Source organism: Cyphomyrmex costatus, unplaced genomic scaffold, assembly GCF_001594065.2.
Source record: "Cyphomyrmex costatus isolate MS0001 unplaced genomic scaffold, Ccosl1.0 scaffold403, whole genome shotgun sequence".
Classification (NCBI taxonomy): Eukaryota; Metazoa; Arthropoda; class Insecta; order Hymenoptera; family Formicidae; genus Cyphomyrmex; species Cyphomyrmex costatus.
This window is the reverse complement of record NW_017278241.1, coordinates 122,719-138,693: the sequence shown is the minus strand read 5'-3', so window position 1 is coordinate 138,693 and position 15,975 is coordinate 122,719. Positions and strand designations below refer to the sequence as shown.

At 35.9% G+C, this 15,975-nt stretch overlaps 1 protein-coding gene across 1 annotated transcript in view; it reads right to left on the bottom strand.

The window, feature by feature from the left end:
- Positions 1–12,163: 12,163 nt before the first annotated feature.
- The window catches only part of LOC108777066 (dopamine receptor 1-like), a 98,631-nt gene continuing 94,819 nt past the window's right edge, over positions 12,164–15,975 (bottom strand). Inside the window, exon 4 of the mRNA XM_018543861.1 lies at positions 12,164–12,588. Coding sequence (XP_018399363.1) covers positions 12,304–12,588 — 285 coding nt within the window. The 3' untranslated portion in view covers positions 12,164–12,303. The remainder of the gene's footprint in view (positions 12,589–15,975) is intronic.

The window sequence follows — 15,975 nt, the reverse complement described above, 5'->3', positions numbered from 1 at the left end:
ATATATATATATATATATATATAGTATAATAACATTATATATATATGTATATATATTATTAATAAATATTTCATGTGAATAATATTTTATTTTTAATTATAAGATTTTTAAACCGTGCGCGCGTCATATGTGATGATACACCATGCAACACTGGTCTGCTGGTTAGATATAGATAGATAGAGTGAGATGATAGAATAGATAGAGTGAGATAACACATAAAGTCAAAGTCCCTCTATTATCGAAAAAACGAGACGTACATTTCTCTCTGGTTGACGACGTTAATAACGACGTTTCTTGAAATTGAAACGTGAAAATTCACAGATCCGGACTTTGCGTCGCGATATCTCCGCTCGTAGGATACGTAGAAAAAAAATGAAAGCACTTTTATCATACAATTTAAGTATTTGCTATCGATTGAGCGTGTGTAGAACTTGATCGGTTCAGCCGTTATTGAGATCTGATCATCTCAATCCCCCGAAATCATCAGTTTCGCGTAAAGGAGGCACGGCAGTGTCGCGCGCTTGGCTAAGCGCCGAGACACTACCGTGTCTCCAGATATTAACATAACTTACGTTAAGTTAATTCCTTTCACTGTGACATCTCCTCGCCTCTTCTTGAGGGAACCTAACTACTCAGAGTCTGAAGCAACTCTTTGCGATGCAGGGATTTTACGTCTGTTTCAGAGGGGCACTATAACCGGGGTCGCACTATCCGAGGATCAATTTCTCTCCTCCTTTTTCTTAATTAAAAAATCCTCAGGTGATATACGATTCATTTTGAATCTTCGGGATTTAAACTCGTATGTTACCCCTCCACATTTTAAGCTGGAGGACTAGCGTGCAGTAATTCGGCCCATGCTTCCGAATTTTAAGATGGCCTCTATTGATCTCGAGGATGCTTATCTGTCGAAGATTTTTACGCTTTCAATGGAGGGATCAAGTTTACGAGTTTACATGTCTTCCCTTCGGTCTTTCGGTTGCACCTTATATAAGGGTTTACAGTCTGTAGTTTATTTAAACGATTTTCTGTTATTAGGCGCCTCTGAGGAAAAGTGTAATGGAAATATTCGAGCCTTCCTTAAATTACTTTTATCTTTAGGTTTTCTCATCAATTACACCAAGTCTCAGCTAACACCGTCATCGAGATGTAAATATTTAGGATTCATATTTAACTCGAAGCAGCAGGCGATATCCATTCCACCCACTAGGAGGAGGAAGCTTTTCTCTCTAATTCAGAGGCTATCTAAAAGATCTCATTGCTCCATAGGAGACTTCGCAAGTATGATCGGATCTTTAGAGTCGGTTTTTCCGGCAGTGCAGTATAATCCCCTTTACACCAGGCGTTTTGAAAGAGAATTATTCTTAGCGTTATGCGCCTCGTCGGGTAATTATTCTAGACGTATGCTAATTCCTTCTTATTTACAGGAAGATTTTTACTGGTGGCTAAACATTTTTTCTGATACAAATCAGATCAATCCTATATGTACAAAGTCTTTTGCTTGTGATTCAGATGCATCCATGACGGGTTGGGAAGCTGCCTGTGATGGCCAGCGCACTTATGGCTGGTGGTCATCCGAGGATATGACCCATCATATCAATGTATTAGAGTTGAAAGCAGCTTTTTTCGCTTTAAAATGTTTCGCCAGAAACTACAGAGGCTCTAACATTCTCCTCCGGATTGATAATACTACAGCCATCGCTTATATACATTTGGTTCGGTCCAACATCCCCTCTTGACCGACATTGCCAGTAACATTTGGAAGTGGTGTGAAAGATGGAATATCTACCTTTTTGTTTCCTACATTGCTTCCATTGACAATGTAATCGCGGATAGAGAATCACGTATCATGAGGACCGACACGGAATGGTCCTTATCTAGTTGGACATTCGATCGAATCAAGGACGCATTCGGTCCCTTCGACGTAGATCTCTTTGCTTCATTAATCAACGCCAAGGTCGAGACCTATATTTCCTAGTTTCCCGACCCGGGTGCTTGGGCGATTGACGCCTTCACTCTGGATTGGCATTCTTGGTATATTTATGTTTTCCCTTCATTCATCTTACTTCCTAAAGTTTTACGCAAGTTGTGGGACGACGAGGCTACGGGAGTCCTGGTGGTTCCCTGGTGGCTAATTCAATCTTGGTTCCCTATGTTTCGTCGTCTCTTAATTTCAGAACTGGTATCTTTTGCACCCTCTCAAAAGCTCTTATCTTCTCTTTTCAAGCCGCACCATCTAGAGTGGAAAAACCTTTCCCTGGTAGCAGGGAGATTATCAGACAGGCATTCTCATGGCAATCTGTTCCGCCATCGGCTATAAACATCATGATCGCTTCACTTTCTCCAGCCACGATTAAACAATACGCTCGTCCGCTTAGAATCTGGTGGAATTTTTGTCAGAAGCAGAAGAGGTTCTAGAATTTTTATCTCAGGAAGCGAGGAACATTGGATCTTATTCATCGTTCAATACAATCCGTTCAGCGGTTTCACTTATCACAGACAGTGCTATTGGCAATCATCCTTTAGTAAGACGCTTTGGTAAGGGCATCAGTGTTATTAAACCGCAAAAACCACATTATGAATTCATCTGGGATCCAGTCCCAGTTATCTCAGAGTTAGCTAAGCTTTATCCTCACGAGTCATTGCCATTAGAGATCGTCACGAGGAAACTCCTCTTAGCGCTAGGCTCGGGTCATCGTACGCAGACTCTGACGGCTATAAAAATTTTACATATTTTTTTTGACGAAGATAAGCTAATTATTAGGATCCCCGATCGCTTGAAAACGTCTGCTCCGGGTCGAGCACAACCGTTACTTACCTTCTTTCGTTTTTCCGATCGGCCAGACTTATGCATTAGCAATTTTTTAAAACATTACCTTTAGCGCACTAAGGATCTTCGTCCATCCGACTGCGATTCTTTGTTTATTGCATTCGTAAAGCCTTACAGGGCAGTAGGATCCCAGTCGATAAGCCGATTCGCAGGGGATTGGAGGAGTGCGGGGTTTGAGCTAACCTTTTTTCGGCTCACAGCACTCGCCACGCTTCCACTTCCCTAGCGGCCAGAAAAGGCCTTTCACTTGACCTTATCAAACGAGCAGCCGGGTGGTCGGGGGACTCCCAAATCTTTGCGAGATTTTATAACCGCACAATTGTCAATCCAGAAGCTTTCTGTAATTCCGTTTTACTATCTTAACAGAAAATCTCGGCAGTCTAAACGCGCTAGACACTAGGTTTAAGTGGCCCTTAGTAACTTAAGATTAGCATTAAAAGAAAAAAAAAGAAAAATAATCTTCGTATAGACAATAGTCCAATGTTATCGCCTCAGGTATCCTATCGTAACTAGATTATTTAATAGCGCATAACATAGTTTTATCGACGGTTTCGAGAATACTGTTATTCGCGAATATATTGTTTGTGTTCGCAAATCATGCTGTAAACAACTACATAGTGTCCGGATGAGACGTGGGCATAATTTATGGATTAAACGAACTTACAAGTGAAGTTCGATCTTAATTATGCCTTGTCTCATCCGGATGGACCGCCCTTACCCCGAGCTCATAGGCGCTTCATCCCTCCCAGGGAATGATTTGCTCTGGGTTTTTTAAATAATGAAGGCGGAAGCGGTTCGTTCGGCGGCGTTGGCACGGAGAGCGCCATCGGCACGGTGAGCGCCGCAAGTTTTTAGAGTTGGAGGTTCTGCAAACGCTGTTGGTAATGCGAGCACAAAGACGTGATTACATAGTGTCCATCCGGATGAGACAAGGCATAATTAAGATCGAACTTCACTAAGTTCGTTTAATCTATAAGTTATTTTCTTTTTGCATTTTACATAGCTGCCAAAGCTTTCTCACACTTTTCTTTTTACTAATAAAGCGTCTGCTCTTACTCCGTGGATTCGACATTATTTAGTGTCCATAGCTTTACTAACACAACGCACGATATAAAGACGCGGAGCGAAAAAGCAGCGTTGCCGCATCGCACGAAGTGACGCAGTAGGATTATTTTTACACTTCTGCGCACACGGTGGTACTCAAGTAATATTTTCTCTGTGTATAGGGGCGACTGCGTAGACGCGAGTAAACTTTAGGTTGAGCATAACTGCGGTCGGAGAACGTCCTTAATTTCAAATCATTTCAGATAATAGTACATTGTGCAAAAGTGGGGCATATTTATTTATAGTGTGGCCGGGCGCGAGCGCACGAGCGCTCTTGCCGACGTATAAACAAATATGCCCTCACTCGCTGCACGTAGAATTTTTCATTACAAGTGCTTGTCGTAATGTGCCCTATGCAGCAATGTTTTTGCGCAGAAGAGTGGGATATAGAAATAGTGGGATTAGAGAAATAACTCAACGGCTTGAGGTATTGACTATTTACCGCACGCAAAAGCGTTGCGGTATAGGGCACATTACGTGCACGCGTAATGAAAATTAAATTTCAATCCCAAGAGTATATGCAGTAAGAATAGTTTTTTTCAGCATTTATTGTTTATTTTTTATGCTTTAATGGAACTTAGGAATCGGAAGAAAAAGGAAATCAGTAAAAAGTCATGAGTCAGATATTATTTTGTCGAAGTCTTAGTCTAATATATTTACAGAGAACGGTCATTCAAATATATTAGTAATATACATCAACATTGCGCACAAATCCTACCGACTAGAGAAAGTTTCAACCGTTCCTATAGTTTATAACTTATGCATTCATACGTGAAATTTCCTTTCGTTTCCTCTCATGCCGAATTGCAATGCGCCTTGTATCATAAATATAGGTATACCAAGCAAGCTCGACGGATCCTCGCGAATATTAAATTGGTTCGTGATTACCATTTCCTTCCATTCGGATATGTGATACAGAATTGAATTGAGATTCGACGGGTGCTCGATGACGACTTTGCGTACATTTGATGAGCGCGCCCAGTACACGACATCTCGCATTTTTGCGAGTATCTTGTTGTGTGTCCCTTTTTGCGCCCGTCAAATAGAAAAATAATTAAATGACTATTTACAGAATGAAAAATAAATTTTATATTTTATTGCGCGGCGTATCGTGCATGCTACAGCGCTGACCTATTGCTATAAGTTTTCCCTTTTTATATTATATATATATATATATTTTTTTAATTTTTATAACTTTTGATAGACGTCACTATTTAGAAACATATCAGTATTTTTGAGTAACATCCAGTTTTTAACTTTGTAAATTGGCTATCGACATTACTATCGACGTTGCTCTATTAAAGAGATTTCTTATATTGCTGAGATTAGTATCCTAAGTGCTACACTTGAATTTTTCTATTAATCGATAAATCCCACTCTACGCTAGTTGTCACTCAAAAAAAAAGAAAAACGAATGAAGAAATTATAGAAAAAGACAACGCTACAATTTTATGATGGATTATGCCTTCGGGATATATTTCGAAGTGATTCCGGTGATTGTCTTAATTACTATGATTGATGTCTTCGCAAAACGCCGCGCTTACACGGTCGAACACACCACAGTCTTCACTTTTTCACTATAAAAAAAAAAGAGATATTCTTCTATCGCGCGAATACACAAAATGCTTTAAGCAACGAAAATATCGTACTTCGAAGAAACCAACCTGTTACTCATAATCACTATCAGTTAATCAAGTCGTGACGGTGGCCATAGAAGCAGAGACACGACGCATGAAGTGTTTATTTTTAACAAGTGCTTACTATCTGAAAAAAAACTGGAAAATTTAAAATTTTCAAGGGATGTTTTTTTTATTCTTGAAAATCAGGGATTTTCATGAAATTTTATTGGTACCTCTACTCAGGGAAATTTTTAGAAATTCACTTAACTTAATAAACTTTGCTCGTTTTTTGCAATGCAAATTAAAATAAATCAACGGTCTATATCGAGCTAAATGAATTTAATGTTGATCTTAAATTTTATAATATAAATAGGTAAATATCTTTGCTGCGTTCGGAAATATCACTCGAGTATCGTCTTATTCTTGTTTAACATTGAATGAATAACAAGAATAAGATGATACTCGGGAAAACCTGGGTAATGTTTCCGAACGCAGCCCTAGAAAAGAGGAGCCACCCCCGACAACCTTAATCTTGACATATGTTGTTAAGGTCATGACCCTAAGTAATCTCCCGCAGATTTTAGGTGGCTGTCGCTGTCTGTTAAAAACTTATGATCTACGCGAAGCGAGAGCTACCTCACACCACTAAATGGGTAGGGTTAGGTTATTTTTAACAGTGGTGGAGCCCCTTCCGCAGGGGGGGCGGAATCCACTGCATCCACGCATACACTTTATAACATAAAGCGACATGGAAGTTGCGAGCTTCTTAGCATAGAAAGAGGTTGTGTTAGAGTCGTTTCGTGTAAATGCAGTAGGTTCCGCTCCCTCCTGTAGGGGGACTCCACTGTTGTTAAAAATAACCTAATCCAATCCATTTAGTGGTGTGAGCAAGAAGACTAAAACCAGGAGAGTAAACTCGGTTAAGGGGTATCGGTAGAGGGGGTAGGCCAAAAAGTGACAGCGTATAACTTTCCCCACTCTTGCGCTTCATTAGTCCTCTCTGTCGCTCTGATAGTCGTTTTCAATTCGTGACTGCGCATGTCAAACAAACCTTGTTTGACATGTACATTTAATGTGCAGTATAATTTCTTTTTACAACTTTCTATTTAAAACATTCTGTTTAAGATGGTTTAAGAAGATTTTTTTTTTAAGTGTGTCCCTCAGATGAGGGGAAAACAAAGGTTAAGAACAAAAACTTCTTGGTTATAACCGATGCGCGCATGCGCAAACTTTCACATAAATGTGCAATGCCACTGCGCATTGTATAAATAACCGCGGACGTTTTTTGACCTACCCCCACCATAATCAACACTGTTTTTAATAAAACTTGGAGATTCACTAATGGAGTTACTTATAATTCGGTGTAAATATAGAAATAAATTATATAACGGACTATTGATGGAATCAATATTCTTTTTCCAGGGGACTAATATATCACGTAAATCATTAGAAAGTTTCTTAGTAGAATCTTTTTTTTAATAACGTCATAAGTTTTATTAAAAACAGTGTTGATTTGATTAAAAAATTAAAAGATGTTAGAATGGACTCTGATTCTCTATTAGTTTCTTTGGATGTCGTCTCCCTTTTCACTAACATACCTATAGAATTGGCATCTGATAGTGTTGTTAGGAGATGGAATGCTGTATCTAAGAAAACAAAAATTCCATTAGATGAATTTATGATTGCCTTTCGCTTTGTTCTAAATTCGACCGTTTTTATTTTTAACAATAAACATTATAAACAAATTTTTGGAACCCCCATGGGATCACCATTATCACCAGTGGTCGCCGACATTGTTATGCAAGATTTTGAGGAAGTTGCAATTAAATCATTATCTGTTAAGCCATCCTTTTACTATCGTTACGTAGATGATATTATTCTTGCGGTCCCTGCCGAGAGTATTAATTGCATTTTGGAAGGTTTTAATTCTTTACACACAAGAATTCAGTTTACCATAGAAGTTGGTAATGATAAAATAAGTTTTTTAGACACTTTGATTTCAGGTGAAGAAAATAGATTGATTTTTGATAACTATCGTAAAGCCACATTTTCGGGTAGATACCTTAATTTTCATTCTCAGCATCCTTTGTGTCATAAAAGAGGAGTAGTGTATGGAGTGGTTGATAAGATAATTCTTTATTGCCATCCTAGGTTTCAACGGAACAATTTGATTGACGCGATTAATAATTTTTAAAAAAATGGATACCCCCTGGATTTTATATTTTCGACTGTTAATAGTAGATTAAAATTTCACTTAATCAACACAAATTCCGTTAATAATAATGTTGGTCTCAAAAAGTTTTTTTACTGTTCTTTTTGTAAAATAAATTTCAGAAAAATTTACACCTATTGCCAATTCTGTCAACTGCAAACTCGCGTACACTATTCCTAATACACTTAAAAGCTATATTAAGAGAGGTAAAGACAAACTGGAACATACGCAAAATCGTAATGTTGTATATAAAATTTCGTGTAGTGATTGTGATGCAAGTTATGTTGGGCAGACTAAGAGGCAATTAAAAACTAGACTCAATGAACACATTTCGGATATCAATAAATTATCAAAGTCTCCATCAGTTGTTACTAACCATCGAATAGACAATAATCATAATTTTAATTGGAATAATGTGGAAGTATTAGATGTGGAACCTTCCTACAAAAAGAGGTTGATATCCGAAATGGTTTATATTAAAAAACAGACACATGGCATAAATAAACAAAACGATACGGAGTCATTGCCCGATATGTACACAAATATGATACAGTCCTTCCCTACCTCTTAGACTGTTTTCAGTTGGTTTTTGCCTCTTTTAAAGAATTTGTTTCTTCACTGCGTTTCTTGATATTAACATAAGAAGTCGATAAAGCTGTAAATTGGATTAAATCTGAATTGTTATAACATTTTATCATTGACGATATTGCATTTTTTATCTATACATTATGGAATTTTACATTATTGACATTAGTTATTACACAATTTTTAACAAAGTAACTATCCTTTAACACTTGTTTAACATACTATTTAAGATTCTTATGACAAATTATATAAATTTTATTAGATTGAATTTACTATATTGGATTAACTTTTACATGATGGACTACAATTTCAAGATGCGAATAATTTCCTGACATTATCTATTGATTAGCGACACCGAAATTTTATAATTTATTTATGTTTATTACACTGAAGATGACCCGATCGGAGTCGAAACGTCTGTATTAAAGTTTAAATTTTATATTATACTTAATTTAAAAAATTTTTCTTGCGTTCAGTATTTGGCCCATTGCCCTTATTATTACTCATATTGTTTTATACTTATTAATTTTGTACTTTTATAGCAATATTAAACTAAAATATAATACATTCAGCTCCAAAAAGAGTGGTACACTATAAATTTAGGAAAAATTGATCAAACTTCAGATGATCATTACTTGATAAATAATGAAGATAAAAATATGTTTAAAAAAGCAAAATTAAGTTTGAAATGTCCACTTTAAGATTATTTGAATGAGAATTACACTAGGCCATTATTTTTAAAACGTCGAATAACAAAGTAAAAACATGCAAAATTGATTATCAAAGATCCAACTTTGTGATGGTGCATGGTGTATATCGAGAATTGGACTATTTGCGCCAAAAATTAACGCTCGTATCAAGTCAATTGCTCGTTACCATGGACGGCATAAATAATAGTATATCCATTCATTTTTCTAATAACCGTAAACGATCAGTCTAGGTATACTATTGTCTACGTTTGCTACTGATGACTGACACGCCAAGCCAATCAAACGGCTGCGAATAAAGTCACTTGATTTATAGGTTCCTTACTACCAGCAATGAAAATATAAGGCCTGTTATTTTTACTGAACTGATGCATAGAGTGCAATAAATTGAAGTACAACAGATATACGTTTGTTTCATTTCAACTTATTTCCTGGCGAAAATATAGCCAAACGCAATCGAAGCATAGATCGGAGCGCAGATAAAACATAAAGACAATGTTATGAAAGTGTCATCAAAATTTTTGAATAGCGTAAATTGGAACATCACAATGTTAGGGAAATGTTTACTAAATGTTAACAGAGAGTTATTTTACTCCTCTGGTAGAGTACACCGAAAGTAAGAAAACGTTAATTAAGCATTAAAGCTATAAAATCCTGACACTTTATTAACGCTTCATCACTCTCCATGTACACTTGTGTTAATGTAACGTCATACAAGCGTAACGTAGATCGGAGCGTAAATAAAAAGTGAAAGAAGCGTTACATGAGGAGGTATGATAATACTGACGCTTCATTAACGCGTGTTATTTCACTTTTCTAACGTACACCGAAAGTAACAGACTATTAAGATTATAGAATTCTGACGTTTTATTACTCGCTATGTACTTTAATCCTGGCGTAAATGTAGCGTTAGCAAGCGTAAACGGAATGTAGATCAAGCATAGACAAAGCATGAATGAAGTTTACCTCTCATTCAGGAATTGTTTTCTTATTTTTCTAAGCGGTCACCTATCCAATCATGTACGACGGTGCTGAAACCATGCAATCGTACGGGCACTGCTACTTTGATGATCCACGAACACTCAATGCTAGTGGATCCTATGTAGAAACTTAAGTAAGATTCCGGACGATTTTAATTACGCTACTTCTACGTTCCAAAGATTGGCATTTCTTACTCATGGTTCATGAAAAGTGCGACACTTCCGGACACTTCATGAAAAGTATATGAAACGTAGCGTTACGCTCCTTCTATGCTTCAAAGATTGAAAATGTTGTACTCTCTTAATTTAAACTTCCCGAAAACTCCATGAAAAATGCGACAAATGTTGCGTTATGCTACTTCTACGCTCCAAAGATTGGCATTTTCTACTCATGGTTAACACTTCCCGAAGACTTCATGAAAAGTGCACGAAATGTGATGTTACGGTCATTCTATGCTCCAAAGATTAACCTTATTGTACTTTTGGTTTACATTTTTCACACCCTTCGTGAAAAGTGCGCGAAACGGTATATTACGCTCTATAAAAAACGCAAGCGATATGCGATAATTCGCGCATCTTTCACGAAGAGTTCGAGAAATGTAAATCAAATGAAGATATATCAAGTTGGAACGTAATGCTACGTTTCGCCCATTTTTCATAAGTGTTTGGAAAATGTAAACCAAAAGTACAATAAGGTTAATCTTTGGAGCGTAGAAGAAGCGTAAACGTAACATTTCGTGCACTTTTCGCCTTCGAAATTAGGACAAATCCGGGGAAGTCCGGATGGATGGCAGCCCTAAATCCAAGAATCGTCTGTAAGAATCACTGAAGAAGGACGTGTGAGTTCCGAAACGTACGGCACTATAGTTAGTTTTATGTTCTCATATATATTATAAAATTTGAAAACAACATTGAATTAATTTAGCTCGATATAGACCGTTTATTTATTTTATTTTTAAATTAAATTTTGTTTTTTTCTGAAAACATCATTTTTTTATTATTTTTTCTTGCTAATGCAAAATGTTGACTCAACAATAATGTATATGGTATATGCATCACGTATATTTATGTATATAGTTACGTGTAGTTACAAAAATTTTCGTATGTTTCACGAATTTTTATACAATGAAAAATTAAAACAATTAAAGACAATAGAAGACAATACTCAGTAGGGTAGTAACTGACTAATATTATATTGTAATAAGTGTTCCTTATATTATTCTACAGGTTTCGCGATTCCAATTATAGACAGCGATAGATAGTTTTGTAAAATCGTTCTACTAATTGTAAGTGTTTCCTACTAATTTTTCAAATATAGTTTGGTTTTTTGCACTCCAACTTATTTCGAAGTTGTATTAAATGTCTAATCTCTTGCCTGGAAATTTGAATAAAAATATCTAGAAAATCCAGGAATTTTTTCAGGAAATTTTTTTACAAGATTTTAGTAAACACCCTGTTTAATATTTAGTAAATGTCTCGATTTATATTGTTCCTGCATTTACTAATATTGTTTTTATAGAATTTGATGTCGAGGAAATATGATCAATGCATGTTCCGTTGGTCCAAGAGAATCCTCGGGCCAAATTAACGACTAACTAGAACACTGATTGATATTATATGAGAAGAAATTGAATAATATAGCAGAGAGTGTTATTAACATCCTCAGTTATGCTTATTTTACGCGACTGTATAGCCAGAACATGACATCGTCGCAACTGTAGCTGCAGTCTTCCTTTGAGCAGGCAGGTGGTTTGGCGTTCAATCCTTCGCGGATGCAAATACTAAACTTTAGTACGCGAGAGTAAACTCTGTTTGTTGGTACGGGCAATGTTGATTTTATATACACTGTAAATTCGTACGAAATAATAATAATAAGCGATATTGTTCCACTAGAAATTGTGCAATTTGCCATCGATGTGTATCATGACAGTTTTTACTGCAAATTCGAAACAAATTTTGAAACAGTAAACAAAGATTGTAAATCTAAATACTGAAATAAAAATATTTCATATGTTCGCAGAAGATTGCAAAAGTTTAACATGCCATCATGAAGAATGAATTCCTCTTATACGAAGCATGTTTCGCTTATTAATATTGTTTATCTCCGTCCGTGTCAGGATAATGTCGGTGTTTTTAGATTCGCAAATTCTTCAATAAGATCGGCGAGTAACGAAATATGATCGCAACGACTTCGAAGACAAACAGTGAGAGCGAGATCCAGGAAATAAATTGTTTAAAATGATCGAGAAAGTTAAAAGAAAAGCTCGCTTTATATAGCACTGACGATAGTGTCGCGATGTCGTTGAGCCATGACGCCAACCTGGCAGCTGTCTGCGCTCGATCTCGGACTGATGTTACACTCGACCATGGAACCGTTCCGCTTTTGCACCACCACTGAACGGAATTCGCCGCACTCACTGGTTGACGGCTGATTGCCTCGCGCGCGTGCCCCCTTCGTGAGGATCCTCTTGAATGCCTCCCGGAATTCAGTGTTGAAAATGCTGTAGATTATTGGGTTGAAGGCCGAGTTACTGTAACCGAGCCACGTGAGAACCTATTGGGAAGGAAAAAACGACTTTGACATATTTTTACATCGAAAATCAGAAAAATCCATAAACATAAAATTGTTCTATGTGTACGAGAAAATTCTCACATTTCCTTAAAGGGAGCAATTTTATAATAGCAGTTCCTAAAATATCTTTGAACATTTTGAGATTGATTCTGAATGAAAGATTTACTGTATGTCGTTTAGACTCAACGAGTTACTTCCATTCCTTGGGTCTAAGCGACATAGAATTGTCTAAGTGACAGTAAATCTTTCATTCAGAATCAATCTTTATTAATTATACGACAGCTATAAATGTGGTTGTAGGACATTGAATGTTTTTATTTAATACAGGTTTTTATTTAATACACGCGTACAAGCTGCATTTAGTTTAACATAATCTGAACATCGTACACATTTGTTCTAATTGAGCTGTGTAAAAAGCTTTACTCTGTTAAGCTGTACATTTCTGTGTACATTTATGTCGAGCAATTCGAAAACACCCCTTTTTGCAAAACCTTTGTTATACAGGGTGTCCCGACTAACCGGAAAATATTACATGAACAGGTAGAGCGGACTGAACTGAGTCGAAAATTCCTCTACCGTTTTGCAATTTTCGTAATAGTCAACGAGATAATAATTGGTAAAAATTACCGAATACGTGCGTCCGCCAGGCCTACTACTGCCAACAGTGTACGCCCATAATAGCTCGATGGCGCGCGGACCGCGGAGAGCGGAGACTGCCTGGCAAGCGTCTCACGCCGCGCACAACGCCGCGCGCCCCAATCGTCGTGATTCAGACAGCGGCGGCAGTCCCCGCTCTCCGCAGTCCGCGCGCTATCGAACTATCATGGGCGTACACTGTTAGCAGTAGTAGGTCGAGCGGACGCACGTATTCGGTAATATTTATCAATTATTATCTCATTGACTATTGAGAAAATTGTAAAACGGTAGAGGACTTTTCGACTCAGTTCAGTCTGCTCTACCTATTCATGTAATATTTTCCGGTTAGTCGGGACACCCGTATATTTTAATTATAACGTTATAATTTCTTTCTATCAAAATATTTGATTTACAGCTAAAAGTACAGATTATAAGTAAAAATATAGCTGTAATATAGATTATGTGTATTTCTTAATTTTCCTTTTAATTTCGAACTTATATCGTGATTTTCAGATAGTCCTATACAATCATATATAATCTTCTAGTTTTCTACAAAGTAGAAAAAAATTCCTGAAATATTTTAGCTGTCAACTGCTGTAGCGATCCTGAAGTGATCTTTGACAGCTGACAAATATATACATTATTTCAGCAATTATTTTGCACTTCTATCTTCTATGTGATACATCGGACATATGTATACCTCAGTTTGCTGCATATTTTACAGTTTTTAGAATTACGAAATTGTGTTTAAAGAAAAATTAAAAAATAAAACTATACACACTGTCAGTGTTATACATGCTATATATTAGGGTGGCACTTAGGACCAAAATTTTTCTTGACGCCCCCCAAATTGACTCCAAAAAATTCAAAAAAAATCACTGAATTTTTGCAGATTTTTATCTTTACTCCTAATGGCTCCCCCAGAGCCCCGTAAATTAACATTGTTTTTACATAAGAAAACAATTTTTTTCAGTATTTCTACTGGCATTTTTAACGCAGTCGGTCTAAAAATCTACCAAGTGAGATATCTTTTCTTGGATGATTTCCGAGTGCAATGAGCCTAGTCCGAGCAAAAACGATCCATTTCCGGCCGAGTTATTCCACTTTGAACTTTAATAATTTTTCACCCAAAAAATGAGAAGAACCTAAAATCTCTCAATAAAATTACAATAGCTCTGTTAGAATGCATTCTAAAATTATGAACCATTGAATTTCGAATTCCTTATAGTTTTCCGATTAAAATGACCACCTTATAAGTTAAAAACGACAATTTTTAGCTGAGTAGTAGCATTTTTTATGAAGAAATTTTTTTTAGCTAAAATCTGGTAAAGGAAATAAATTTTTAATTTATTCACTACAACTCGAAAAAGAAAATCCGTCGATATTACACCATAGACGAACGTTTTACCCACCTTTTTCCGGTTTGAATTGCTTACTTATTGACCTAGGAAAAAAAAATTCTGACATAGAAGAGGTCGTTCGATTTTTTTTTTTTCTCTTAAACGCTTGAAATCTAGAAACAGTCATTTTAATTTATTTTTATCGTTTAAGGCTTGCATATTTCTTTAACTGTAATAATTTTATTTTCTGTACCAGTTTTAGACTTTCTCATGATATTCCGTAAAACGCGAGTTGTATAAATCCATTTCATAGCGTGTTCCAAAAGCTCATTTGCTTCCCCCATAAGAATAATGTGCATTTTCATAAAAATTGCAAAAGAATTAATTTTTTATCACACATTATTTTTATTGTATGAAAAATTTTTTACTCATAAGAATTTCTGTAGTAAATCTTATTTAGTTAATAACTATAATAAAGTAGCATATAAATGAGAAATTAACATTTTTCCTAGAAAGTACATTTACTACAGAAATTCTTACGAGTAAAAAATTTTTCATACAATAAAAATAATGTGTGATAAAAAATTAATTCTTTTGCAATTTTTATGAAAATGCACGTTATTCTTATGGGGGAAGCAAATGAGCTTTTGGAACACGCTATGAAATGGATTTATACAACTCGCGTTTTACGGAATATCATGAGAAAGTCTAAAACTGGTACAGAAAATAAAATTATTACAGTTAAAGAAATATGCGAGCCTTAAACGATAAAAATAAATTAAAATGACTGTTTCTAGATTTCATGCGTTTAAGAGAAAAAAAAAATCGAACGACCTCTTCTATGTCAGAATTTTTTTTTCCTAGGTCAATAAGTAGGCAATTCAAACCGGAAAAAGGTGGGTAAAACGTTCGTCTATGGTGTAATATCGTCGGATTTTTTTTTTCGAGTTGTAGTGAATAAACTAAAAATTTATTTCCTTTACCAGATTTTAGCTAAAAAAAATTTCTTCATAAAAAATGCTACTACTCAGCTAAAAATTGTCGTTTTTAACTTATAAGGTGGTCATTTTAATCGGAAAACTATAAGGAATTCGAAATTCAATGGTTCATAATTTTAGAATGCATTCTAACAAAGCTATTGTAATTTTATTGAGAGATTTTAGGTTCTTCTCATTTTTTGGGTGAAAAATTATTAAAGTTCAAAGTGGAATAACTCGGCCGGAAATGGATCGTTTTTGCTCGGACTAGGCTCATTGCACTCGGAAATCATCCAAGAAAAGATATCTCACTTGGTTGATTTTTAGACCGACTACGTTAAAAATGCCAGTAGAAATACTGAAAAAAATTTTTTTCTTATGTAAAAACAATGTTAATTTACGGGGCTCTGGGGGGG